Source organism: Sipha flava, unplaced genomic scaffold (assembly GCF_003268045.1).
Source record: "Sipha flava isolate LNK unplaced genomic scaffold, YSA_version1 295_pilon_pilon, whole genome shotgun sequence".
In the NCBI taxonomy this organism is placed as follows: domain Eukaryota; kingdom Metazoa; phylum Arthropoda; class Insecta; order Hemiptera; family Aphididae; genus Sipha; species Sipha flava.
The window spans coordinates 185,227-211,597 of record NW_020272966.1 but is presented as its reverse complement, the minus strand read 5'-3'; the positions used below and the strand labels follow the sequence as shown (position 1 = coordinate 211,597).

Genomic DNA, 26,371 nt, shown 5'->3' with positions numbered 1-26,371 from the left:
AATATCAGTATAGTTATGATTAGGATTAGGTAATCCAAGTATAAAAGCAGCATAAGAAAGGAATTTATGTTGAACTATCTCAAGACGTAACTGATCCTTAGCAAGATAAGGGTGCCAAACAACAACCCCGTATTCTAAAATGGATCTAACAAGAGCAAAATATAGCGAACGGAGACAGGTAGGTGACGAAAAAAGCTTGGTATTACGTTTAATAAAACCTAAAACCTTATTAGCTCGACGCGTAATAATATCAATGTGATGGTTAAAAGAAAGAGTGAAAGAGTAGTAAATACCAAGATCTTTTATAAGAGATGCGCGTTGCAGCATAATGTTGTTAAGCAAATAAGGGTGATGAATAGGATTTCGAGATCTAGAGAAGGAGATGACATTACACCTACTAATATGAAGGGAGAGGCCTAGGGCGTGTACCCAATGATTAAATTGAATAAGTTCATTAGACAGTAGTAAACAGTCAGAAAGGGTTTCAATTTTAAGGAAAATTTTTATGTCATCAGCATAGAGAAGGAAATGAGCCTTTTTGAGGTAACTGGAAATTGAATTAACATAAAGGCAAAACAATAAAGGACTCAAATGACCACCTTGTGGAACACCAGATGTTACATCTGATAAACCAGATGAAACCCCATTAAGTTTGACAAACTGTTTATGGTTGGACAGGTACGAACGGAACAAAGAATGAAGAGGATCTCCAATACAAATACGGTCAAGTTCATTAATAAGTAAGTTATGAGGAACAGTATCAAAAGCTTTTCAAAAATCGATGAAGATTACATCAACCTGGGTGCCACTACTAAGGCAGTCATAAATAAAGGAAGAGAAAGAAACGCTACAAGAAATGGTGCTTCTCCCAGTGCGAAAACCGTGTTGTTGAGGAATAAGAATATGTTTTAATTTGGGCCCCAAATAGTTGAATATGATAGATTGGAATATTTTAGCAATGTGTGGTGATATGGAGATGGGACGATAGTTGGAAACAATAGAAGGATCAGAGGACTTGAGAACAGGAGTAACAGAGCAGATTTTTCACACAGATGGAGAAACACCTTCGTCCAAACAATTCCTAAACAAGATATAAAGTGGGAAGAACAAGGAAAGACGACATTGGAAAAGTAAGGAAGCTGAGATATCATCAGGGCCATTAGACGAAACACTTTTCAACTTATAAAGAGCAGAGAGGACATCATCTGGAGAAAAGTAGCAATTAGAGGGAAGGGAATAAGGGTGCACAAATGGGAGGACCGGAGAAGAGGATGAATTTACTGGCTTGAAGACGGATGCAAAATATTCAGAAAAGAAGGAAGCCGATTCTAAGTCAGAAGAAGCAGTAAGCGAGCCATATTGAACATTCGAGGGGATTGATGTTTGCCTGTTTAGATCATGAAAATATCTCCAAAAATTACGAGGTGAATGAATTAACTGAGTCTGAGTGGTATTAATATAAGCCTGGTAATTAAGCTTAGTTAAGCGTTTGCACTTGGCTCTTAATTCTGAAAATTTGCAGTAATCACTTGGGAGGGAAGTTCTTTTAAATAAACAATGAGCCATTTTTTTTTTATAAATTAAGTTTTTTAACTCTTTAGTAACCCAGCGAGGAAACGACGAGGTTTTATAGATTTTGAGAGGAACAAAGGAATTAATGCATTGAAATAATGCATCATTAAAAAAAGTGGCACAATCATTAGCACTGTATAGAGGAAAGGTATCGTTCCAGTTGAATGAAAGAAAAAACTTATTGATGGTCTCATAATTAACATTCTTGAAATCATAGTAAGAGATCGAATTAGGATTTTTTGTAAGTTTAGAGAGAGGGAAACAAATTGCTAGAGGTGGATGATACAAGTCAGCAGGGACTAGAGGTGATGTAGTGGTATTGGTAGTGACATCATTGGAGTTTGAAAAGACAAGATCAAGAAGACCATCAAAGGAGTTATTGATGAAATTGCACTGGAAGAGGTTAAGAAGGGAAAACGAGTCAACAATGAGGGAAAATGATGGTGAAGAGACTCCCGTTACAACCAAGCCAAGGTTATCAGAAGACCATTCTATTTTGGGTAAGTTATAGTCACCGATTATGATGAAAGAATGAGGAGAGTGGATGGAGATAACTTCATCAACCGATGAAACATGGGACTCATAAGACTGCAAAGGACAGTTAGGAGGTAGATAAACGGCTCCAAAAATGAAGAGACGTGAGGAGATTTTAGCTGAAACAAAGATTTGCTCAATGTTATAAGTATTTATATTAATGAGCGAGGGACTTAAGTTAGATCTAATAGCAATTAGTACTCCACCACCTCGAGAAAAGGTACTGGTAGCGCTATTTCTGTCAAGTCTAAAAACTGAGAAGTTGGAAAAGCCCAATTCTGAGTTAATAAAGTCAGGGGTGAGCCAAGTTTCAGAAAGAATCACCACATCATAATCACCAAACAAAGGAAAGCTTGCCCTGACCAAATCAAGTTTGGATCTAAGCCCACGAACATTTTGGTAGAAAATATTTAAGTTATAAATAGAATTAATATCACAATTATTATTTCATATGGGATTCTTAGATTTTAACAAATTACTATTATTACTTAAAGAACTATTTACATTAATGAAAACATTATTGACAACTTTAGAATGAAGTGACTTAAAATTAGTAAATTCAATCAAGAATTTGTTAAACGTTACTTTTGCAGCATGGCATAGAGTGCAGTCGGTGGTAGTTAAGAGAGAGTATGTAGCGAAGTGTGAACAGCATGTTGATTGGCAGGTGAAGGAAGGTGAGTTAACTTCAGTGTTGAAATACTTTGAGAGGTAAGGTTGTTGCATGCACCCGAGGGAGTATAAGGTTATTAGTTTTTTGAGTAAGTGGATTGCGATGAGTGGGTGAAATGGCCGGAAGTATGTGACGAATGCGAGGTTGAAACTATAGATGGATGTCCATTGTGGTATCTGATAGCAATATTAGTTTCACCGTTTTTTTTTACGGCAATCCAATTCCGCGTAAATACGTTTTATATTTTCACGTTCCTGTTTGGTGCGGTCACGAGAGATTGAAATTGGGTTGGGAACATCATTAGGGGATTGCGAACGTTCAAAAGAATTGAAGTCAGATATTAGCTTGAGAGCAACGTCTTTTGATGAGAGAAAAACCTTAAGGGGACGGGGGCCACGGTTGTTTGGTTTACCAAGTCTAATAGACTTAAGATTAGTAGGTAGAGGCGTCATGAAGGGTTGGAAAGTTTCTGACAAGAGTTTGGCATCATCCGATAGTCTATTTGCCAGTTGAGACGAAGATGATTCCGGTATGCCATGGACAATAACATTACGTGACAAATTCTCACGGTCAGATAATTCCTGTAATAAATTTGGAAGACAGTCCGTATATGCGTCTTTGCTTGAGGTGGACTCAAGGTCCTTAACACGTTTGGAAAGATCAATTAAATCAGTACGGAGTGAAGCGTTTTCTTCTTTTAGTTGACTGATTTGGGAGGTAAGAGATAGCATGCTCGCCTTGATTTCGGAAAATTTCGAGTCCATAGAGAGATGTAAGGCCTTAATTTCAGTCGAAGTTGATTTTTGAAATGTGCGTAGATCAGACATGGATTTATTAAAAACTTCTAAAGAAAGAGGTTCAATTTTGGAAGAAGAATAAGAAGATGATCGGGTAATCACTTTATCCTTATTACTCATTGTTGAGTTCCTTAAGAACGTTAAGATGTCCTTAGAAATTAATAAAAGCAACCACAGCAGTACAGATGTGAGTGAGAATAGAGCGCAGTAGTTCTGCGTGTAACTTAAGATACCCCTTAAATTTATTAAATGCAAACAACACTACATAGGCGTAAAAATACATTGGATCCAAAATATTGGAAACTTTGTGGACTTTCATTCAAGTCTCCGGAGATGATGCAAGAATCAGCTGATACGTAGTTTAAGAGGTTTGATAAGAAAAAGTTGAAAATGATAAGGTTGAAATACCTAAATTGCTTTCTTGATCAAAAGTTTAGAGCTTCGGTGGCTTGGTAGTGGAGTGAGATGAGCACTGTAACGATGAACAACTGAATTACAGTAAGAAAGGAATAATGCAAAGCAAAGCACGGTTTCAAAACAGGGGAAAAACTTAAACAATTTTAAGAATGAAAAAGGAGCAAACAAAAACGATACTATTATCATAATAGTATACTTTTATGAACTTTTTTACTGACAAAAGTGGTACTAAAATCTTCAGCAGAGTGTCGGGTTTCAGCCAAAAAAAATCTCAGCCAAATCGGTTCAGTAGTTTTTTCGGTTAGCGCGGTCGAAGAAAAACCCTTACAATTTTATATATAGTATAGATAGATGGATAGATAAATTAAAAGAAATAATTTGAAATGAAAATAATATCTCAACCATTACCATTTGAAAATTCAAATTTAAAAAATTAAAACACAAAAAGAATATTTTATTATTTTTTTGAATTATTAAACTAAAGTCATAAAGATCTAGTTTTAAATTTAAGTTAAAAAGATCACAATGTGTCAGAACTGGTGTTTTTATACTATTAATATAATATTTTAGTAACATATAATGTATGTATTGAAATTAAGATTAACTCCCTATTATAATGTCCTTATGTGTGTATTGTTTTTAACTCATAATATGCAAGTCCAGAATAACATACATTCTTATAATACATAAGAGTTTTTTATTAGATGTTTGGTTAATTAAGTACATGTAGAATGTATAACTGACTAACTGTCTCTCCGATCCTTAATACAATTTTGGTAATGGTTTTGCTTTATTAAATATATAGTACAAAATTTAATTTGTGTATATTTTTTTAATTTTAGGCTTAATTATTTCTGTCAAGCTTATGGGTTTTCTTTTTGAAGAAAAACCAAATAAAACTTGGGTTTGGTGGCTACATCATAATACTTTTTCATTGGTAAGAATATTTATATAGATGTGTAAAAATATTAAAAACTTATTCAAAATATACCAATAATCTGCTTTCTTATTCGTTCTTAGATTTGGTATTTTTATGTTTTAAAATTTTAGGTGAAAAATGATTTGATATATAATTTTTTTTTGGATTTCGAATTTCATTCAAAGAATTCATCAGGCCAAAGAAAAAATGGTATTTTGGAAGCTCTTGAGGTAATTACTTAATTTACCTTTTTCAATAAGTTGATCTATATAACACAGTTTTTTTTTGATATTATTTTGTATAAAACATTTTTTTAGATATTATCTGTCAGATATGATTTTAATATACCTGAAAACATTATGAACTCTGACTCTCTTATTCCATGGGCTTCTAAAAATATAGAAACTCTTACTAAAAATAAAATGGGTAAGTATAAAATATTTTATATTTAACATAAATTTAATGTTTCTTAATAAATATTATTATATGAAGTTCTTTGAGTGAATGTTGTAAGAATTGTTAATAATTTTATGTTTAAATCACTAATAAAACAGTATTTTATATTTTTGAAACTTTAGTCAAACTTTTTATTTAATCTATTTCAATAAATTGTACAGTAGTTATTATAATGATCAGTTTGAATATTTTTTATTGTAGCTAACAGGGAATTGAGTTGTAATAAGTTGTTATAGTATTTATAATAAATATATAATAAATAATGTATAATAATTTATAAAGAATATATATAATATTACTAGCATTATGTATTTACTACTTACACAATATGGAATTATGTATTAATTATAATATTTATGTATTTATGTATGTATTCATTAATACCTGTTACGTGCCAACCGTTTGATCCGTTAATTCAGTTACAACGTCTCAGTCAACGCTTGTGTGGAAGTGTAGTCAGGAATAATTAAGACTTCTTTTTAAAATAATTAAATTTATTTAACTCGTAAAATTATCCTAACTACAATTTTGTAAATATTCTTAGTAGAAATTATCTAAGTCCTAACAATTGTAACTTATAAAAATGATTGATATATTTCTAAGTCCAGACCATAACATACACTGACGTGAAGGTGCTCAGTGCAGCATAGCCAAAACTCGTCTGATTTGCCCTTGTTTTCGGATCCCTTTTATATGTGATATCTGTATGTGTGTGTGTAAATCCCAAGTGTGTGTGTGTAAATGGAATAAGATAATAAAATATGATAAATGTGATGAGTCGTTATTGATTCGGTGTGTGCGCTCTAAAATATGATAATTCTCTATTGATTCTGCATGCGTGTACTATCTCTTGACCGGCCCATACTTATTACAAGATCCAGGATGTGGTCAACCACCCACGTATATGTGACTCCGATATTCATATTCTTATTTAAACAGATAACCATGTGAACAATTTAACTTATTCACACGCCCAGTTTCGATGTTCATGAGAACCTCTTATAATGTGTGTTTTATATTATGTGACTACGCAGTACGCGACATACCCATTAAAACATATTTTTTGATTAGATATACATGCATACATACATATATATATATATATATATTTAATATCTATTGATTAACTATCACTATATGATAACCATGTACCATTATACATCACTAGTATAATTTATTTTATTTTTACTACTTCTTTAAACAACTAAATATATTTAATATTGAGCCAGTATAAGAATTTACCATTCTTAAGTCTGCTAATTTTTTTTTAGCTTGCTGCCTATTAACAATATTTAAAATTAATTTTTCAATTATTGAATATATTTGAATCAGAAATAGTACTGTTCGAAAATTAACTAATATTCTTGCTCATTTTTCTCTATTTTATGTGCTCTTAGGTTAGGTTAGGTTTAAAGCCCTAAAAATGTATTGAATTATATATATTATTAAACTAAAATATTTTTAGTTTCTTATGATAAGACTAATAAATTATTCCTCATTGAACAAAAACAAGTATTTTTATTTAATCAGTAGAATTGATTATAATTGGATTTTTAATTTATTTTATATTAACTTATTTTATGTTTTTTACTAATGTTATATTATTATTATAAATTTACTTTAGTGCATATAAAATAATTTGTGTTTATTTTATTTTATTATACGGGCTAGGCTCTTTTTGAAAATAACATTTGTGGTAACAATTTATACAGTAATTTAAAAAAGAGTAATAATAATAATAATGAAAATAATGAAAATATGGTTAAGTTATTAACAAATCGTCAAAGGCAGGATCTTCATTGGCAATCGACATTAGACGCCTTAAGGATTTATTAGCCATATAGTTGGTGGTAGAAAACGGAACATAGAAGGAGGCTGGAAATCGGGATGAATGAGATGGGACTTTAAAACAGATTAAGGAAAGCAGGATAGGTGAATCGATATCATTGTTTAATAGACCTGCAAGGAATTTAATGCCAGCAATACGTCGACGCTCAGCTAAAGAAATCAAGCCAAGGTTTGAAGCTACTGGCGTATAATTGTGAGGGGTACACGGAATATTTAGTTTTAGGCTAGCATAACGAAGAAATCTGCGTTAGACATTCTCAAGTTGTCTTGACTTATCAGCAGTATGAGGGTCCCAAATTATAGCCCCATACTCCAAAATGGGGCGCACAAGTGCACAAAAAAGTGCTTCTAACGATAAATTTGGATTAAAGTCTTTTGTAAATCGCATGATAAAACCAAGAATTTTGAGAGCCTTACAACACACATGTTCAATGTGATTACTTGGGTCAAGATTAGAATTAAGCTTGAAACCTAGGTCCGTGTTACAGTCGACAGCGCGGAAAACAGCTTTACTATTGAGGAAATATTGTGATATGAGAGAAGAGCGAGATCTAGTGAAGGTCATAATTTTACATTTTGGGAAGTTGAGTGTTAAACCCAAGGTATTAAACCAATTAGAAAAACGATTTAAATCAGACTGGAGTTTTTTGCTATCATCGAGTGTAGATACGCGTAGGTAAATGTTGATGTCATCAGCAAAACTAAGAAAGCAACAGTGGTGAAATACACGATGGAGATTATTAATAAAAAGTGAGAACAGTATAGGGGATAGGTGACTCCCTTGAGGGACACCTAAAGAAGCTAGAAATAAGTTAGATTTAACATCAGAAACTTTTACCCATTGGTACCTGTCTCTAAGAAAGGAACTAAACCAAGATAAAAGTGGTTCGCCGAAACCAGATTCTTTGAGAATATGCATGAGTACCGTATGATTAAATGAATCAAAAGCTTTCCTAAAATCGATATAGATTACATCAACTTGTGCTTGACATTGGAAAGACTCATAAATGTAATTACTAAATACAAGATTACATGTAGTAGTAGACCGTCTTGGGCGAAAACCATGCTGTTCCTCATCGAGAATAGAATTTGCAGTTGGTTGAATGGCGTTTAAAACTAATGAATCAAAAATTTTGGCAATATGCGATAGAATGGATATAGGTCGATAGTTCGATACAATTGATGGGCTACCTGACTTGGGAATGGGTGTGATTGAGCTGAATTTGAGCATAGAAAAAAAAATACCTTCGTGGAGTGATCTTCTAAATAGAAGCCATAGAGGGTGGGCAATAATTGAACGTAATTCAAATAGAAAATGACCTGAAAGGCCATCAGGACCAATCGATCAAACGTTATTCAACGATGATAAACTGCGAAATACATCATCTACACTAAAGGTAGCATTATTAGGCAAATCAAAAGTACAAGTATCGAGTTTATTAGCATCTAAAACCATACGATCAGTAGAGTATACAGAGGAAAAGTAGTCATGGAACAGATTGGAAGTCTCCTGTTCATTTGTAGAGGTAACATCGTTGTAGGTCATTTTCTTGGGAATATGATTATCAGATCGATTTTTCTTTACGAATTTCCAGAAATCATTGGGCTTGGTTCTAAGTGCTTTTTCTGTACGTTCGATATAGCTTTTATAACATTTTTTCGTTTCATATTTAAGTTTAGCCCGAAGTAAAGAGAAATCACGATAATCAATAATATTTAAAGAGGACTTAAACTTCATATGGGCTTTCTTTTTTAAGGATAGTATTTGTTTTAAATCTTTACTAAACTAAGTAGGATAAGTGGATTCCTTATAATAGGATTGGGGAATGAAATCGAGAATTGATTTATGTAATGCATCATAAATCACATTAACTGCTGAATTAAGTTCATGTTTAGAAAACGTAGAGTACCAATCAAATGAAGATATAAAGGAACGGATTTTCTGATAATTTCCTTTGCGAAAATTGTAATATTTGTGATCTTGATTACAAAAAGGTATAGGGACACTAAAAGGAAGAGATATATCTAACACTGGATGATATTTGTCAATTGGTAGCAATGGTTCAAGTGACTTTTCAACGATTAAATTTTTATCATTACAAAATATTAGGTCGAGAATAGAATTATTTGAGATATAAATATTATTTTTTTGAAAGAAACCGTTAGTTGCAAATGATTCAGGAATGCATGAGGCACGAGCAGAAGAGGTAAAGGAGTATATATTGCCATTATTACCATTATCCCAGGTTACTTCAGGAATATTATAGTCCCCACAAATAATGAGCGTATCATTATGATATTTATTAATCAGGTATTCAACAGAGGAAATATGTGATTCATAGATGATTAGGGAAGAAGAAGGGAGAATATAGACACCACCAACAATAAAGAATTAAAAGTATTTAATTTAAAAGTATTTGTAGGATCATTTTTAGTATTATGTATAAATACTTAATTCAGTAAAATGTATAGTCGAAACTCAATTAACCATACCTCTCGTTATCTGTCATCGCTATCGTGGATGAGGCAATCGCGATGAAGTCGTTGCGGTGACTATCAAATGTATACAATTTTATTCTAATATCCAAAATTTTCGATAAACCCGACATGAATGAACAAATTGAATAATTTTTAATTAAATTTAATCAGTGGCTAACGAGTAACCTGGTCTTATGGCTACCTAAAATACGAAATATTGCATTTAAAAAAGTTCGAGGGTCAAAATAACAGAATATTTTGTTTAAAATTGTTAATTCTAGTTCAGTAGTGTTTAGTATGGTATTTAATATGTAGTATACATGTATATTATTTTTTCTGAATATACACGTAAAGTATATGTATTTTGCAAAATGTATGTTAACCACCTTTTTGATTAATCGTCATATTCCTGGTTCTGACCGTCATAGTTGATCGAGTTCTACTGTATATCTGAATGTTATTAAATGTTATTAATGTTATTAATTTTATTCTTGTATTTTTAAAATTTCAGTTTTTAGTTTTTCAGTTTTTTGTTACCTTAATGAACATAGTTAAATATATAATTCAAATATTTATAAAAAAAATTAATATTCTTGTAGGAAAAAGTAAAAGAAATGAGCCATATACCATACCAAATCATATTATTCAAAAAATGGTACATATAAACCTTAAAAATGTTCACTCTGCAATTAATTATAACATAGAGGATAATTTGAAATTGGAAAAAGGTCATAAAAGAAATAAGAATTATTTTTCTAATGGTAAGTCTGAAAAATTAAATTTAGTAAGAATTTTTATCTATGAAATATAAAAATTATACTTGTATTCATTAGGAACTTATGTATTGTTGTGTTGTTTTGCTCATGAAATATAATAAGAACTAATTATTAACTATAACTGTATTTTTATATTTCAACAAAGTTAAATTTTAATTATCAACCATCTTATTATAAATTTATTAAAAAAAACCTAGTGAATTTTCTGATTATATTCTTATCAGCTTAGCAGTCCATTCGAGACCATTGCTGCCATCAAAATCTCTCTTCATCTGTCTCTCTGATATGCTATTTTTAAAATCGCATTCTGATCTATCATTGCTATCATCATCTTTAGCAACTACGTCAATCCATCGGACGATTGGGTCGTCCTAGGGGTCTTGTTTTATTTATTTTATTGATTAGTACATTTTTAATTAAATGTCTCAACATACATGACCGAACCATTCTACTTGTTTTTTTCCTAATAAAAGAGAGTATTTTTGGCTTATTATAAAGAATCTTTACATTATCGTTACTTCTTTTTTATGTCTGTGTTTCTGGGATAAAGATTAATCCATAAATGCTTCGTAACACTTTCCTTTAGAACATGATATGTTTTCTGCTATTACCTTTGATCAACGACCAGGTTTCACAGATGTATGTTATCACAGGTCTAGCTAGAGGTAGCTATGGTATAGTATTATCTTTGATTCTCTGGATAACAACTAGATCTAAGACGTTTGGTAACACTGAAATAATATCTATTTCCACTAATGATCCATTTGTTTATTTCTATGTGCATATAATTTTTGTTGTTGATTTTCACGCCCAAATACTTAAAATTATCAACTTTTCAAATTTAGAATTATCAACTTCTATGTAATCTATATTTAGTGGTCTTCTCGATACAACCATGTACTTAGTTTTCCCTTCGTTATATGTAATCCTATTCCTTTACTTGTATTTATGAGCTTAGATGTTGCGTTTTCTGATTATATTATTTGACTATTATGATTAATTATAATGATTTTTTGTTAAAAGCAAAAAAAAAATGTCAATATTGCATAGCATGCAGAGTTATTAATGTTTCAATTAAAAATAAACATCCATTATTTCAAGGATTCATTTGTAATGGATGTAATGTAAGTAAATAATTATTTAATTACTAAAGTATATTGTCAAAGTTTAAATGTTCATAGCAAAAATATATTATTTTATTATTATTTTTTATAATATTTTAAATTTATAATAATAAAACTGTTTTAACATTTTATGAAAACAATTTGCTGAACAACTAGTTTAATATTATAAATATATTAATTTTAGTAGCATACAAATCTAGATCATTATATTTGTTTAAACATATTTGTGTATAAAATATAATTAATTTATTAATTGTCAGTATATTATTATTTATTAGAAAGCTGCAAAACAATTCCTAATGCCGATTGCAAAAGACTTAGCAAATGTATGTATTATAAATATTTTATTTTATATTTTAAATAAAATAGTCTTATATTTAAAACTACATTTTATTGCTAAATATTCTTAATCTTATAGGGATGGTATTTATATTATTAAAAACAATAATAAATATAATTTCTACATAAAATAATTTGTCGTAAAGTATAAGTATATTTACAATGTATAATACTATTTATATGTTATGTATTTAACTGATTTAAAATTTTTAAAAACTGTTTTATATTAACATTAATTACTTTTTTCTAATAGGTTCGCTGTTCCATTTGTTTTTCATTAGAAGCAACTGATATAATATTATGTGACTTTTGTGTAAGGTAAGAAAAATATACTATTGTAATTAAATGAAAGCATTTACGGAAAAGTTGATAAAATAGGAGTATAATTTATGTTTAAATTTTTTTTTTAATATGTTAATTTAAAATTTATTTATTCATGGCCAGTAAATTTACATTAGCATAAATAAATTTTTATCATATTCCCATTGATTATTATGAATTATTTATTATAAACAATGTTAATTTTCACATATATAGTTGTGGGTTTTTGACATTGTTTAATTTTGAAAAAATATATTCTACCCTTTGAAAACCAAAATATCTCACAAATTGCATATTTATCAGTTCTGTAATTTTAGTTTTGAAAAAATTTATATTAATTGCATATTTTTTTGGGTGATGTTTAAAATATACTGTATTTTTATTAGGGATGGGTATGAAATCCAAAGATTTGAATTATTCGGATTTAATGAAGTATCTAGATTTATAAATTTGCTTTTTATATAACTCATAATTATTTTTAATTTCTAGTAAAATAAATTATTTTATTTTATTGTAACAACAAGTTAATATTATATTTGATGAATTTCAGTATACTTATCATTAATTCAAAAATTTTTGTAATTTATTTTTAATAACCAAAATAACAATTTATTAAATTGTTGAATTTATTTTATACTTCTATGACTTGCAGTGAATTATAGCATGACTGAATATCCAATTAATTTATTTTAACTACATAACCTTTGAATAGTTATTCAATAAGCTTTTTTGAAGATGAGTTAAATTTATATTATAATACAATATAGGAATGATATAATAATAATTGTTATTAATTTATTTACTTAGATAAGTTTTTTTATCAAATAAAAATTAGAATTATCACACACCAAAATTGAGTTAAATAATCCGGATAATCCATGAGATATGGATTCTTTAAACCTTAATTTGTCAAATCCGGATATGCCCATCACTAATTTTATCATACATTTTATTCTTCAGTATGTATTTTTTTTTTTACATACTCTAATTAAATAATAAAATCACTAATTCATTTTTCCAATCTTCTTGACGATTATTTATATATTAATGTTAAAAAATAATAAGTATAAATATATAGACTATATATTTTATGTTTTAATATTAATTCAATATTTTAAATTTGTATCTAGAGTTTTTTGCAATAATTGTGTGTCGGTTTTTTGTGGTCAACAATCTTTTAATAAAATAAAAAGAGATCAGAATTGGGCATGTTTTGTTTGTAAAAAGAATTCATCAAGTTCACTGTCCTGTGGATTACTGAGCCACTCAATTGAAAAACAAATACAAAATGTAAATATTTTCCTTTATCATTTAATTAAGTACTGTGATTGATAATTATAATTTCAGATTTATAATTTATATCCAGCAGAAAATTCAACAAGTGGTATGATTAAAAACAAAATAAAATGCCAACAATTACAAATATTAGCATTGCAAGATGATCAAAATATTGGTAGTATTTAATTCATAATATTTTCCATACTTATATATTCTTTAATTATAAAATATGATATATTGGATGGATGTTAGGTTACAATAAACATATTTTATTGTTATACCATTCTTTATATGGCAATGATTGCGTGTGGTAAAAATAAGATAATCATACCAATTTTTATCTGAAACATTTACTCTATTAAATAAGTTTTTTCTTATTAAATTCAAAAAATATTAATGTATCATAAGATTTACCTATCTAAATCTTTTTTTTTTTGCTTTTTTATTTTTATTGAAACTTTGTAAAGATGATCTTTTAAATTTTTAAAGTTTTCTTTAAATTATACTATTTTTAGTACAACTTTGTTTTTAATTATTATCTATTGGTTTTTAGTATCAACAATTTTAGAAGAACTAAAATTTCCATTCAGACTTGTTGGAAGTAATTATATGGATGATATTATATTTGATCCTAAGGTTCAACATATCAAACTACTCATCCAATATTATCCTAACTGTGAAGATTATAATGAAAACAAATTTGGTATGTGAATATAAATTTTAAGTAATAATTTAAATTTATAATATTAAATACATATGCTATTTATGATCTATCACTTTGATCGTACTACATAGCTAAGTAAAAATTCAGGGTGCATCCAATGACTATGTATACATAATAGGAACTAACCAAACTATATTTATTTTATTTTTCCATACATATCTGTATTTTAAACTAATTGAATAATTAATATAAAATGTATATATATAGTTTATAGATTTTATGCAGATGGTAATTTTGTAAATTATGAGTAAATCATAAAGCTGTAGCCTAAAAAAATATACAAAAATATGAACATAAAATTACGTATAAAAGATCATAAAAACTAAAAAATAGTAAACATTTAAAAAACTGTTTGCTACACATTCACACACACAAACTAATAAAATGGATGTTTTAATTTTCATACCATAATTTAAAGATTAAATTATATGCAATTGGGTTTATACTCATAAATAATAGTTGTCAAATTTAATTATTTGCATATATAATACAAATATACAAATACATACATATTATAATTTTAAAATTTAATGTATTCAACATTTTTAGTTATATAAATTCTATTTCTAAAATTAATGAATACTTAATTGAAAGATAAACTTTCTAAATTAATGATTTTTTTTATTTTAATTGGCAATGTTTTGATATTTGTCACAGTTGGTAAAGTGTTTTTTGCTGTGGATTATAATTTACTCTAGAATACTATTTTACTAAATTAATTTTTGTTTTCTCTAACCTGATTAATATCAGTTACACCAAGTACCAAGCGTTGTCACATAATCAAATTTAAAGAATTACATCTGTGTTGTAGCATTTAATTTTATAAGCTATACATAATGTTGTGAGCTGCTCGGTTATCTCCTTAGGCTCGGATATTGCGACCAGTTTGATTAATTCCGCCGATCACAAGTTACGTTTTGAATTCGCACTTTTGGAAGTTAACAAGGAAGTTATTGATTCACACAATTATTATATGAACTAATACACTATTTTTATTGAGTCGTTATTTAACATATTAATACGCTTACAAGAAATGAATACACTGTTGCTTAGCTGTTACATGACTCACTCCTCGATAATGGGTGGTCAGGTTAATAATAAATAAAATGGACAAAATGCATAGTCAATATTTGTCTCCACGTACGTACTAAAGATACTAATAATAATAATATGTATACAATATTATACATAAAATATAGTAAATATGTTTTAAATTAATAAGAAGAAAATGGTTAATTTAAATTAAATAAGTGAAATCTTCTCCTTAGGTTATTAAGTTATTTAAAATACATTATATAGCTTATAATATTTATCAAAGTAATAAAATAAAACAATAACTAGTTAATTGTTAATACTCGTAAGTGAGTATATAAATAAATATATACCAATACAGACTTAGAAATTGTTACGTGCTAACCGTTTGATCCGTTAATTCAGTTCAACGTCTCAGTCAACGCTTGATTGGAAGTGTAGTCAGGAATAATTAAGACTTTTTTTCAAAATAATTAAATTTATTTAACTCGTAAAATTATCCTAACTACAATTTTGTAAATATTCTTGGTAGAAATTATCTAAGTCCTAACAATTGTAACTTATAAAAATGATTGATATATTTCTAAGTCCAGACCATAACATACACTGACGTGAAGGTGCTCAGTGCAGCATAGCCAAAACTCGTCTGATTTGCCCTTGTTTTCGGGTCCCTTTTATATGTGATATTATATGTGTGTGTGTAAAATCCCAAGTGTGTGTGTGTGTAAATGTAAACTGATAGCAAAATAATTAAAATAAGATAATTTCCTGTTAATTATGAGTGTGTGCGCGTTATCTCCGGACCGTGACATAATTATTGACACAAATGCCCAGGATGTGGTTTTTGATTAACTATTTATTTTAATTTCTCATAAGAACGTTTATGTGAACCCTTTCATTTGTCCACGCTTGTGATTTCGATATTCTAATTTCTTATTATAATCTCTAGTGTAATAACCACATGAGTACAATAATCTCATCCCCGGTTATTGTCTTATTGTGTGAATACACAGGACGCGACTCTCCCCGTGTTGTGTTTTATTGTGTGACTACGCAGGACGCGACAAAATATTAAATACGCAAAATAAGACTTACAGTAATTCAGTTTAAGAAAAGTTACACTTTCATCAGTTGCGGGGCTCGTGTGTGTTGATGAAAAAAGTGCGACAATATGAAAATGTGTCAGTCTATTCCTGTACCATTTATTTTTGATATTATTTAACATGTTAACTGCCACCTACTTTTTTCATACAATGCCCAGAAGGCCATATGTACACTTGTTTATTTTGACCAATTGTAGGCATCTAAAATGTATATGTATTCTCTAATAAATATTAATAAAAGTACAATTTTGTATGTAATTTTTATTTTACATATTCCCCTATTAATAAATACAGTGAGTTACGCTTAATGCTAGTTTATAGAATCAACCGTTTATTGTGAAAAGAAAAATTCCAAACCAAATCTTATGATTCTAACGTTAAATTAATCTTTTATTAGAATCACTATATATATGTTTTTTTTCATTTTCCGTTCTGTCTAATGCAGTTTTATTTTAAAATAATCCTACTATTACAGCTATAAAATTAACAAGTGTCATTTTTCATCTTGTTACACTTATGTAAATTCTAAGAGCGTTAACCATAGACGTATTACAAATAATATCGAACATCACTTTTCTATACCTTTTGATAGATTTCCAAAGACAGGTATGATACGATCTCATTTGGTCTGTTAAATCAATATACCCTTTCCCTTTATTGTAATCAGCAACAACACGAGGCTTTTCAATCGTTGTTCTTCTTCGAATAAAACTTATCATTGAATTATCATGTTTTGTACTTAATATAAAAACATCTTGGCGGTCTTTCCATTAAGTACTATTATACCACGTCTATTTCGTCTTGCAATAACACCTCGAACTAATTTTTTTTTTGGTTACTTCTGTTGGATTTCTCTTGCGGTTTGCTCTTAATATCCCTACTACATAAGTTTTTGTCTGTCGAGCAATTTTTCAACTAAATCGATACTGATATACCAATTACCTACGAAAAGACATCTAAGTAAAGTTCTATAAGTTGCGTAACAACTTTAGTTGGTACTGATTGTCCAATTTCAGCTTCTTTCCCCGCATATATTTTATACTATAGTGCAGTGGTTCCCAACCTTTTATGAGTGTGACCCTAAAATTTTAAATTTAACTTTTGGTGACCCCAAAAAAAAGAACATTATAAAATTGCAAACATCACTTTCATTTATTCACATCATATCGGTAAATATATTGTTACATTTATCTATCCTCAAATACTAAATAAAATAAATTTATAAAATACAAATTAAAAACTGATCAACATACGTGACTTACGTCTTATAATATTATAAAAAGGAATTTATTCTTAGTTTCAAATTTGACATAATATTAATTGTATTAACTCTTACTTAATGACTTCCTTGATGCTGAACATACTCCATGAGTTCTTCAATATTTGGATGTATATTCATTGAAAGTGCACATCGCATATCGTGTTGAGCGTCAAGCCGGTTTCTATACTTTGTTTTGATGACAACTAACGTAGAAAAACCGGTTTCACATAAGTATGTGGTTGGGAATGGTAGCAATGCATTTTCAGATTCTCTTGATAAAATCGGTTTATCTTTTAGTTGTGCCCAAAATTGCGTCAAACACATTCTTGAAAAATTTTCTTTTAAGACTTGACTGGCTTGAAGGTCAAGAAGTTCTTCTTGGAACACGTAAATGTCTTCACCAACTTCGTGAACAGAAATTTCAAAAGGATTTCTTACCCAACTGTATTTACTGAGCTCTACGTTTTCTGGTATATATCGATTGAGTTCTAACTGTAATTTGGCCAAGTACTCTTGAAGCAGTAATTTTAAATCATTTAATGTTACCTTTGTTGAATCTTCAAGAAATTCACTTAAAAGTGGAAATGTAGCAATTTTTCCTTGAAACATTTTTTCCCGCCAAAGTGCGAGCTTTTGTTTGAATGATGAAATTTTTTCGCCAATATCGACCATTGTCCTATTCTTCCCCTGCATCTCAATATTCAATTCATTTAAGCGTCCAAAAATATCACTTAGAAAAGCCAATTTAGCGACCCACGAATCGTCATTAAATTTATCAGCCAATGAGTGTTTTTTTTCCGTTAGAAAAATTTGTATTTCAAAACGCAAAGACATTACACGGGTAAGAATTTTTCCACGGGAAAGCCAACGTACATCCGAGTGATAAAGTAAATTTACATACTGTGATCCCATCTTGTCACACATGGCATGGAATATTCTTGAATTTAGTGCTCTTGATTTTATGAAATTGACAATTTGAATTACGTCTTGAAGTACTAAAAAAAAGTTCTGGCTGAATTATTCTAGTTGCTAAATTTTCTCGATGTAAAAAACAATGAATAATTACAACATTTGAGTTAACTTCCTGAACTCGTTTACAAAATCCTATTCGATTTCCAAGCATTGCCGGTGCACCATCCGAACAGATTCCAACGCAATTACACCAAGCTAGATTATTTTTCCGAAAAAATCCATCAACTTTATTAAAAATATCTAAGCCTATAGCTGTTGTAAGAAGAGGTTCACAAAATAAAAATTCTTCATGAAAATCGTCGGTACTTCGATAACGTATGAATACCATCAATTGTGCGTTATTTTGAATATCAACAGATTCATCAATTTGTATGGAAAATTTATTAGCTGCAATCACTTGATGTACTGCTGAATTTACTAGCTGTTTTAAAATATTTTCAGACATAAGGTCTATTCTTCGTTTAACTGTGTTATCCGAAAGTGGGATTAATTCCAATTTGTTAGCAATGTCATCTCCGCAGACCGTTCTAACCATAGAAATAGCTGCTGGTTTGATAAGTTCCTCACCAATATTATGTGCCTTTTTTGAGCGTGCGATTTTCCAAGCAACATCAAATGATGCTTTTGTTGTTTTCTGTAATGAAACTGTAAGTGTATTGGACGGACAATCAAGACGCATACGTTTTATTTTATTTTTATGTTCCTTCCAAAATTGTGTAATGAACTGAACACGTCGAGTTTTATCATTACAAAATAAGTTTATTTATAAGCATAATAGTTTTACCAGAATGGATAAAGATATATGTATGAATACATAATAAAATATAACATAACATTTAACATAATATAAAATTTAACAAAATATAACATTTAACATAACATAAAATTTAACAAAATATAACATTCTGTAGCACTTTGAAGTAAAACGATAATTTAAATTATTCAATGTTGCAGCGTAAAAGGGGACACGAGTGTATTACGGAGCCTTATAACAACGAAAAATAAAATAGTCAAAGGTGTGGGGTATTAAGGCCACACTGGACTATTTACTTACTCACACAACTTTAAATTTAAAAAAAAAATGATTTACGCGCCGAATATGTTATTGAAAACTGAGATTATTTTGGTGGGGAACGCTGACATCGGTGGGGAAATATTTTTTAGACCAGGCAGTCCGACAGACGGGGTTTTAAGGCCGTACCCTGGACTCTGAACCTTTAGAAATATCTCGCAACCGATATTTGGTCAGAAAGATGTAACAAATTGGTCTGTCGGTCTCATATATATGTGTATTTGGTGTTTATTGATTTAATTTCCCGGGTGAGTAAAAGGTACATGTTTCATTTAATAAGTTTGGTAGATTAATGTATATTGTATTTGGAGATATGTATTTATTGTGCACTGTAGGCGTTTCTGAATTTTACTATTTATTTACTGTTAAAGAAAGTTAAAAGTTTATTAATTGTATTACAAATTTTATGTTTTTTAATATTACATCGCGCCAGCGCTATCTACCGTCGTTGCGGTGTGAGATCGACGGGTCGATGCGTGACGTCATGAGATACCGGTGGCGCGGCATAGCGGATGATAGTAGGTGTGTGTGATCGTTACAATTGTAATGATTTATTTATCAATGTAGGATGAACAGTGTTGAGATGCCGCTTAAGTTTATTTTCTTTCATTGATTCATTTGACAAAACTTGCAGGCAGAACACACATTGAGGACGCACTAATCCCGATCGATCTTTTATTTCTGTAAAACCAAACTTCAAAAAATCATCTTTATATGGTAACGCGCGCTTAGCCATTCCAAAAAGCTAAATCACTTGAATTTTAAATTAAATAGAAAAAACACGCACTATACGTAAATAGTAAAACGCAAAGAATAACAAGTAGTGATGACGAAAGTGGAAAGACTAATAGAAATTTGAATCACACAATATCATTAAATTATTTATACTCATATACGTACGTATGTCGTACATATTATATTTATACATAACTACGATAAGGACGTACCAAACCGCGCCGTAACGTTCCGGGAAATATATTATGAAAAATAATAGAAATGATATGCCTATTACATATTATACTATTATAGTAGTGTACTTACCTACACGCTATGAGGGCACGACCGCGTACAGCCCGCGCCAATCCATTTACATAGGTATTTAAAATTATTTTCTTCTTCAATAATTTTACCATCAGAATATTTTGGGAATTTTTTTTTCCCGAAAATGAAATTATAATATAATAAAATATAATGTGTAAACGTAAGAAAAGCTTTCGCGACCCACCATGAAAACCTCTGCGACCCTAATTTGGGTCGCGACCCGAGGTTGGGAACCGCTGTTTATTTATACACTATAGTATAGTGTATAAATCATGACACCACAATTTGAAAATGTTGACTCCCTAGCCATGCCTTTTATTGGCAACTGGCTAAACATTAGACGAATTCTAAACGGAACCATTGATTCATCGATACAAACATTTTTTTTTCGGAATTAGAACTAGGTATATTAAATTTATCTACTAAAATGCTAACATGTGGTTGAAAGGTGTTTGTTTACAGGGGCATTGTTTGATACATGGATTACAGATAATATTTATTCAAATCTATTTCTAGACATTTAAAAAGGTATTGTACAAAGTAGAAGTTTTCCAATAGTGAGAAATACTAGGCATTTTTACTAAATCCATCCACATAATTATTCCGAAATATTTATGAATTTCATCTTTGTCAATATCAGTCCATTTATTTATTATTGAATTATTGTACCAGGTGTGTTTAATTTATCATGGACATATTTATTTTTTTTCCAATAATATAAGGTTTACGACTTCATCATCAAAAAACAAACTGAAAATAATCGAAGGGACTCGCTGAATTCATTGTGTCTATAATATCTTTATTTATACCAGCATAATCGCGTGGATTAAAAATTATATTTATATTTGGTATATCACAATTATCTTTCCATTCTCATTCACAATCATTATCCGTGTTAGAATGATAATCAACCACATTATTGTTTTCCTAGTTTTCATCATTATCATTTTGCCAATCTGGATCTTCGTCGGTGTCATCAAACTCTGAAAGTGAGCTCGACAAATTCTCACTATTGTCGAGTTATATTTCTATTTGTTGGCTATCCATATACAGGGGCTGAGTGGGTAGGCATCGGCCCAGTGGGCAAATTTTGGAAAGTTGCCTAAAATATAAAAAATAGCTCTTGATACATTCGAAAAATACCCTATACACATTTTTTGTTTTGGGTCGTTAGCTAATGCTTTCAACTTAGCATTTTTTTTGAGTCGAAGTTTCTCCCCTCCTCTCTTAGATTTTTTTTGGTTTGTATTCATTTTCAAAAATCACTGACCTTCACTGGCTTCACTTCAATTGATTTAAAATAAGAATCCAATGTTTTTAATTTTTTTTTTTTTTTTACTGGCTCCATTTCAGTACTCTTTCAATACCAACTCAACAATTAAATGAAAATAAATTAATAAAATCGAACTAAATTAAACGTATGATCGTATTAATCGTATTTTAAATTGCTTTATGTTGCGGACTAAGATATTGATATTCTTATCTACCGATAATTTCCCTGCATCAGATTATTTATATACCATGTGTGTGTGAGTCATAGACCTTATACTAATAGACATGAACTGCCTATAATGCATTATGAGAAGCGTGGAAACATGTCGCAGTGATGTAGCCCGTCTTGACGGCAGGCGTGTATATTTACAATTATTGTATACTGTGATAATATACAATATTGTACTATAATATGTACTTATAACATATATGTTATAGCTACACTAAAATATCGATTCCTGAATACGGAATAATTATTAAAATATGTGATAACAGTATATTAATTATTATTCTTTTAACAAAAATGTGTGTTTAAAAAATGTCCATTATTGTAGTTATAATACGCAGGCGCTGGTATCATATCAATGCACATGTGCTATACAGTGTACGGTACCGTATACGAGTAAACGAGTAAAGAACGAGCGCCCTCTATATTGCCACGCTCCGCCGACACTAATCTCCTGTCTATTAGTATAAGGTCTATGGTGTGAGTGCCATACGGTCTATTGTTATTATTATTATCCGATTAAAATTTAATTATTAGCGATATGAATATTTTTATATATTTATATATATTTTCATTATACTTTAATACTTTATTGAATAAACAAACTTAAATTATTATATTACATATCAGTATATGTTTAAATTTGACGTTTTCATCTATTTGGGGGGGGATGAAAATCCCCCCCCCCCATAAATACGCCACTGACACAAGATAATTTACTAAATCTATAAGCCGATTATTTATTGCTTATCGAATAACGCATGAGTGTTATAATATTATCAAAATACTTTGGTGGTGTTGCTGATTGTCTTTTAGGGAAAACTAGTGATTATTATTTGTTGTTTTTAAAATAGATAACATGAACAGCTACGTATTACCACGAACTGGTTTGTAGTAATTTCGGTTTATTTATAAAATGTTATAGGCCGTCGAATGAAGTAAAGGCCAGTGTTATCTAAGTGATATCTACAAAATGTATTGATTTGTAAAAACACATATATTGTCTTATCGTCCATAAACCTAATGTTTTTGTCTAGTAATTTTTCTGAAATCTGTTACTAAATACCGTACTGTTTATCTTTCACCACTTCCATAGTATTCAATAACAAAAAATACACAATAAATACACAGAGCGGCCCAGTGGGCATTTTCCCATCTGCCCACCGGCCCAGTCCGCTCCTGTTCATATATCCATTCTAGTTATAATAATATAATTAAAAACACTTATACTTTCACAAATCTTAAGGTGTGCTTCGTATGCATACGTTTAGAGACGCCTGTCCGACGCTGTGCGATTTAATTTTAGTACTTTACTTGTTTTAAAATATGAGTAAAAGCGATTCCTATGACTTCGGCTATCATGCGTGGCGGCCGCGCGTGACTAACGCCGCGGCGACGCCGACCGCTTCGGAGCAGTTAAATCGCACGAGCCACGCGACTAATAGCTCATATATAATTTATTATTTATATTTTAATCTTCAAAGATTGAAATTTTGTGAATATTGTGTGACTAAGTATATTTCACGCACTTAATTTTTATTTTTTGATAGAACATATTTTATGATGGCTTGTTTTCTTCTACTTATTGTAAAAGAAGTAGTTTTAAGATCCGTTTTTGTTTTCTTGTTAAGGACATGGTTAAACTAATAATAATAATAATATTTTAAAACGCATATGAATATACAAGTACAACCTAACCAAACAGAGAACTTGATACAACTGTGTGTTCGTGCCCAATTATTTTAGTCTCGTAATGTTAGCCGCACGTCTCTTGACGCGTACATAGGAATCAATATTAGATCGCGTGGCTAAATAAATTAATGCATGGCCATAATTCAAATATCGCCACTTTTCTAGGCGCATGCATAGGAGTTACACCTTAAAGCAGCGATCTCCACTACGGGGGCCGTAGGCCGCATGCGGCCCTTTAACAAATTTAGTGCGGCTCGCACTAAAATTAAATTGTACTCTAAAATCCAAAATTCTATAAACAGAGAATAAAATTAATGTTGCTTTTTATTTTATTGTTTTTATTTATTTTATCTTATATTTTAAACTTATATTGAATTACCAGTTGGCCAGATTAGCAGGTACCTATGATTATGGGTTTATTCATTTCCACTGCGTTGTCTTGTATGATAAGTTTATCCATTATCGCTTATTGTCCGTTTGTATTTGATCGCGTACATTTTAATTCTTTATCATGGTGAAACGTAAAATCAAAGATGAACTCAGAATATTTCAAAACAGTTGGAAGATTGAATTTTTTTATATTTCTGGTAAGAAACATGATGCTGTATGTTTAATTTGTCGTAAAACCATAAATATTCCAAAATGTTATAATATTAATCGTCATTACACAACTCAACAAATTAAAATTTTTTAAAAATTATCCCCATCCATCCGAAATAAGAGAAGACAAACTAGTTGAATTAAAAAAAGAAATTTTTTCTGAAAAACAATCAATGTTACGGTTATTATTATTAAAAGTGTATGTGGCCCGCAAGTAATTTTCAAAAAATAGATTTGGCCTTTTCTAAAATTCTAGTGAGGACCGCTGCCTTAAAGGTGTACATTTACGCATGTGTGAAAGGGAATTTAATAAATAGATAAGATAAGAATAATAGATACTGGAAATTTACATTAATAGTCTAAAAATTTTCTCCGGTAAAATACTATGGTAGCCTAATAACAATTAATGAATATTACTGGGTTTGGTCTAGGAGGCCCTGTGTACATTATTTTGGCACGTTCAATATTTTAAATTTTTCTTGTGAAAATTTCTTTTTATATTTTAGCAAACTTTAGCAAACAAAAATAATCTAACCGGAAACGCGCTCTGCTATATATGGTAGGGCCACCGAGAGAACGCTACTCCTTCACGCATCTAATTGAATGAGCTTCGTGTTGTCGCAACCATTTGCCGCCGCCGAGCAGCAACAAGTGTGTATACAGCGAATCAAAATAAAAATAATAACATCTGACGACTATCACACATGGTATACAATAAATAATAGAAATATTACATTAACATATAATGTTATATTAATATATTTTATAAATTTATTAATTAATACATTAATTACAACATCCAATTATATTAGACATAATAATATTGTACATGTATAATACAAATAATAATAATAATACGAAGAAATTAATCAGAGTCAGAATTCAAACTTGTATCACCTATCATTAGGATATGACGTGTTCTTTCTTCAGGTTCTTTATCCACAAAATCATCAGTTATGCTGTCGACTCTCCAACAAAATTTTTCTTCCTCAACGACGTGCCCAACGAAATTCACCCACATTTCCGGTGTTACGTGTTCCACACCTCTTTTCAATAATTCTTTAATATCTTTTAATTTAAAAGTATTATTGTGCACATCCGGACATATTTTTTAACAGAAGACCATGTGAACTCAATTGGATTCAGCTCGCAGTGGTATGGGGGAAATCTTAATATGGTTTTGTTGTGTTGTTTTGAGTACTCGTCTATAACGTATTTGTCGTATTGCGGTTTTATAGTTTTTACTTGACATAATAATGCCCCTTTTAATGTTGGATAAGTGATGATCTCACCTTTACTTTCTAGCCAATTAATAATAATAATAATATCTTGTTTTTTCCAAGACATCACTGGAATCGGATTTTTCTTCCCTGAATGATAGGAGGCGTTGTCCATCACAATCATGGCATTTTCTTTGAGTAACGACAGAATTTTTTTTAAACCATTCGAAGAAAGTATTTCCGTTCAATTCTTCGTGGTAGTCTGATGAGTTGGTTTTCAATTCGAAACGTAAAGTACCACCTGGTATGAAGCCGTTGTTGCGATCCAGGTGTTATTTTCAAATGAATCGTACAATATTGTTGATAAACGAAGTAGATATTTATTTAAGTTAAGAGAAATCACAATAACATAGATAAGTTTATAAAATTTACGGAGTGGAGATTCCTTGTGCACATCTACATGCGTCAGAGGGCTCAGAGCGATAAACTCGTAAGTCTTAACGGTCAGGCAATGTACATACGGACAGAGTCCGTGGAATCTCCAATGGTGATATGTGGGTGACTTGAGCTGTGGAATCTAACTTCCGTCTCGGCTCTCGCCCTTTGGTATTTATGTCGGTCCTG

General features: G+C 30.1%; 1 protein-coding gene across 1 annotated transcript in view; it reads left to right on the top strand.

The window, feature by feature from the left end:
• Window positions 1-26,371, top strand: part of LOC112685881 (DNA (cytosine-5)-methyltransferase 3B-like) — a 46,053-nt gene that overhangs the window by 6,892 nt on the left and 12,790 nt on the right. The window contains exons 2-11 of the mRNA XM_025557905.1: window positions 4,836-4,930; window positions 5,044-5,142; window positions 5,230-5,338; window positions 10,294-10,455; window positions 11,494-11,594; window positions 11,873-11,920; window positions 12,187-12,251; window positions 13,385-13,544; window positions 13,602-13,707; window positions 14,086-14,235. Coding sequence (XP_025413690.1) covers window positions 4,836-4,930; window positions 5,044-5,142; window positions 5,230-5,338; window positions 10,294-10,455; window positions 11,494-11,594; window positions 11,873-11,920; window positions 12,187-12,251; window positions 13,385-13,544; window positions 13,602-13,707; window positions 14,086-14,235 — 1,095 coding nt within the window. The remainder of the gene's footprint in view (window positions 1-4,835; window positions 4,931-5,043; window positions 5,143-5,229; window positions 5,339-10,293; window positions 10,456-11,493; window positions 11,595-11,872; window positions 11,921-12,186; window positions 12,252-13,384; window positions 13,545-13,601; window positions 13,708-14,085; window positions 14,236-26,371) is intronic.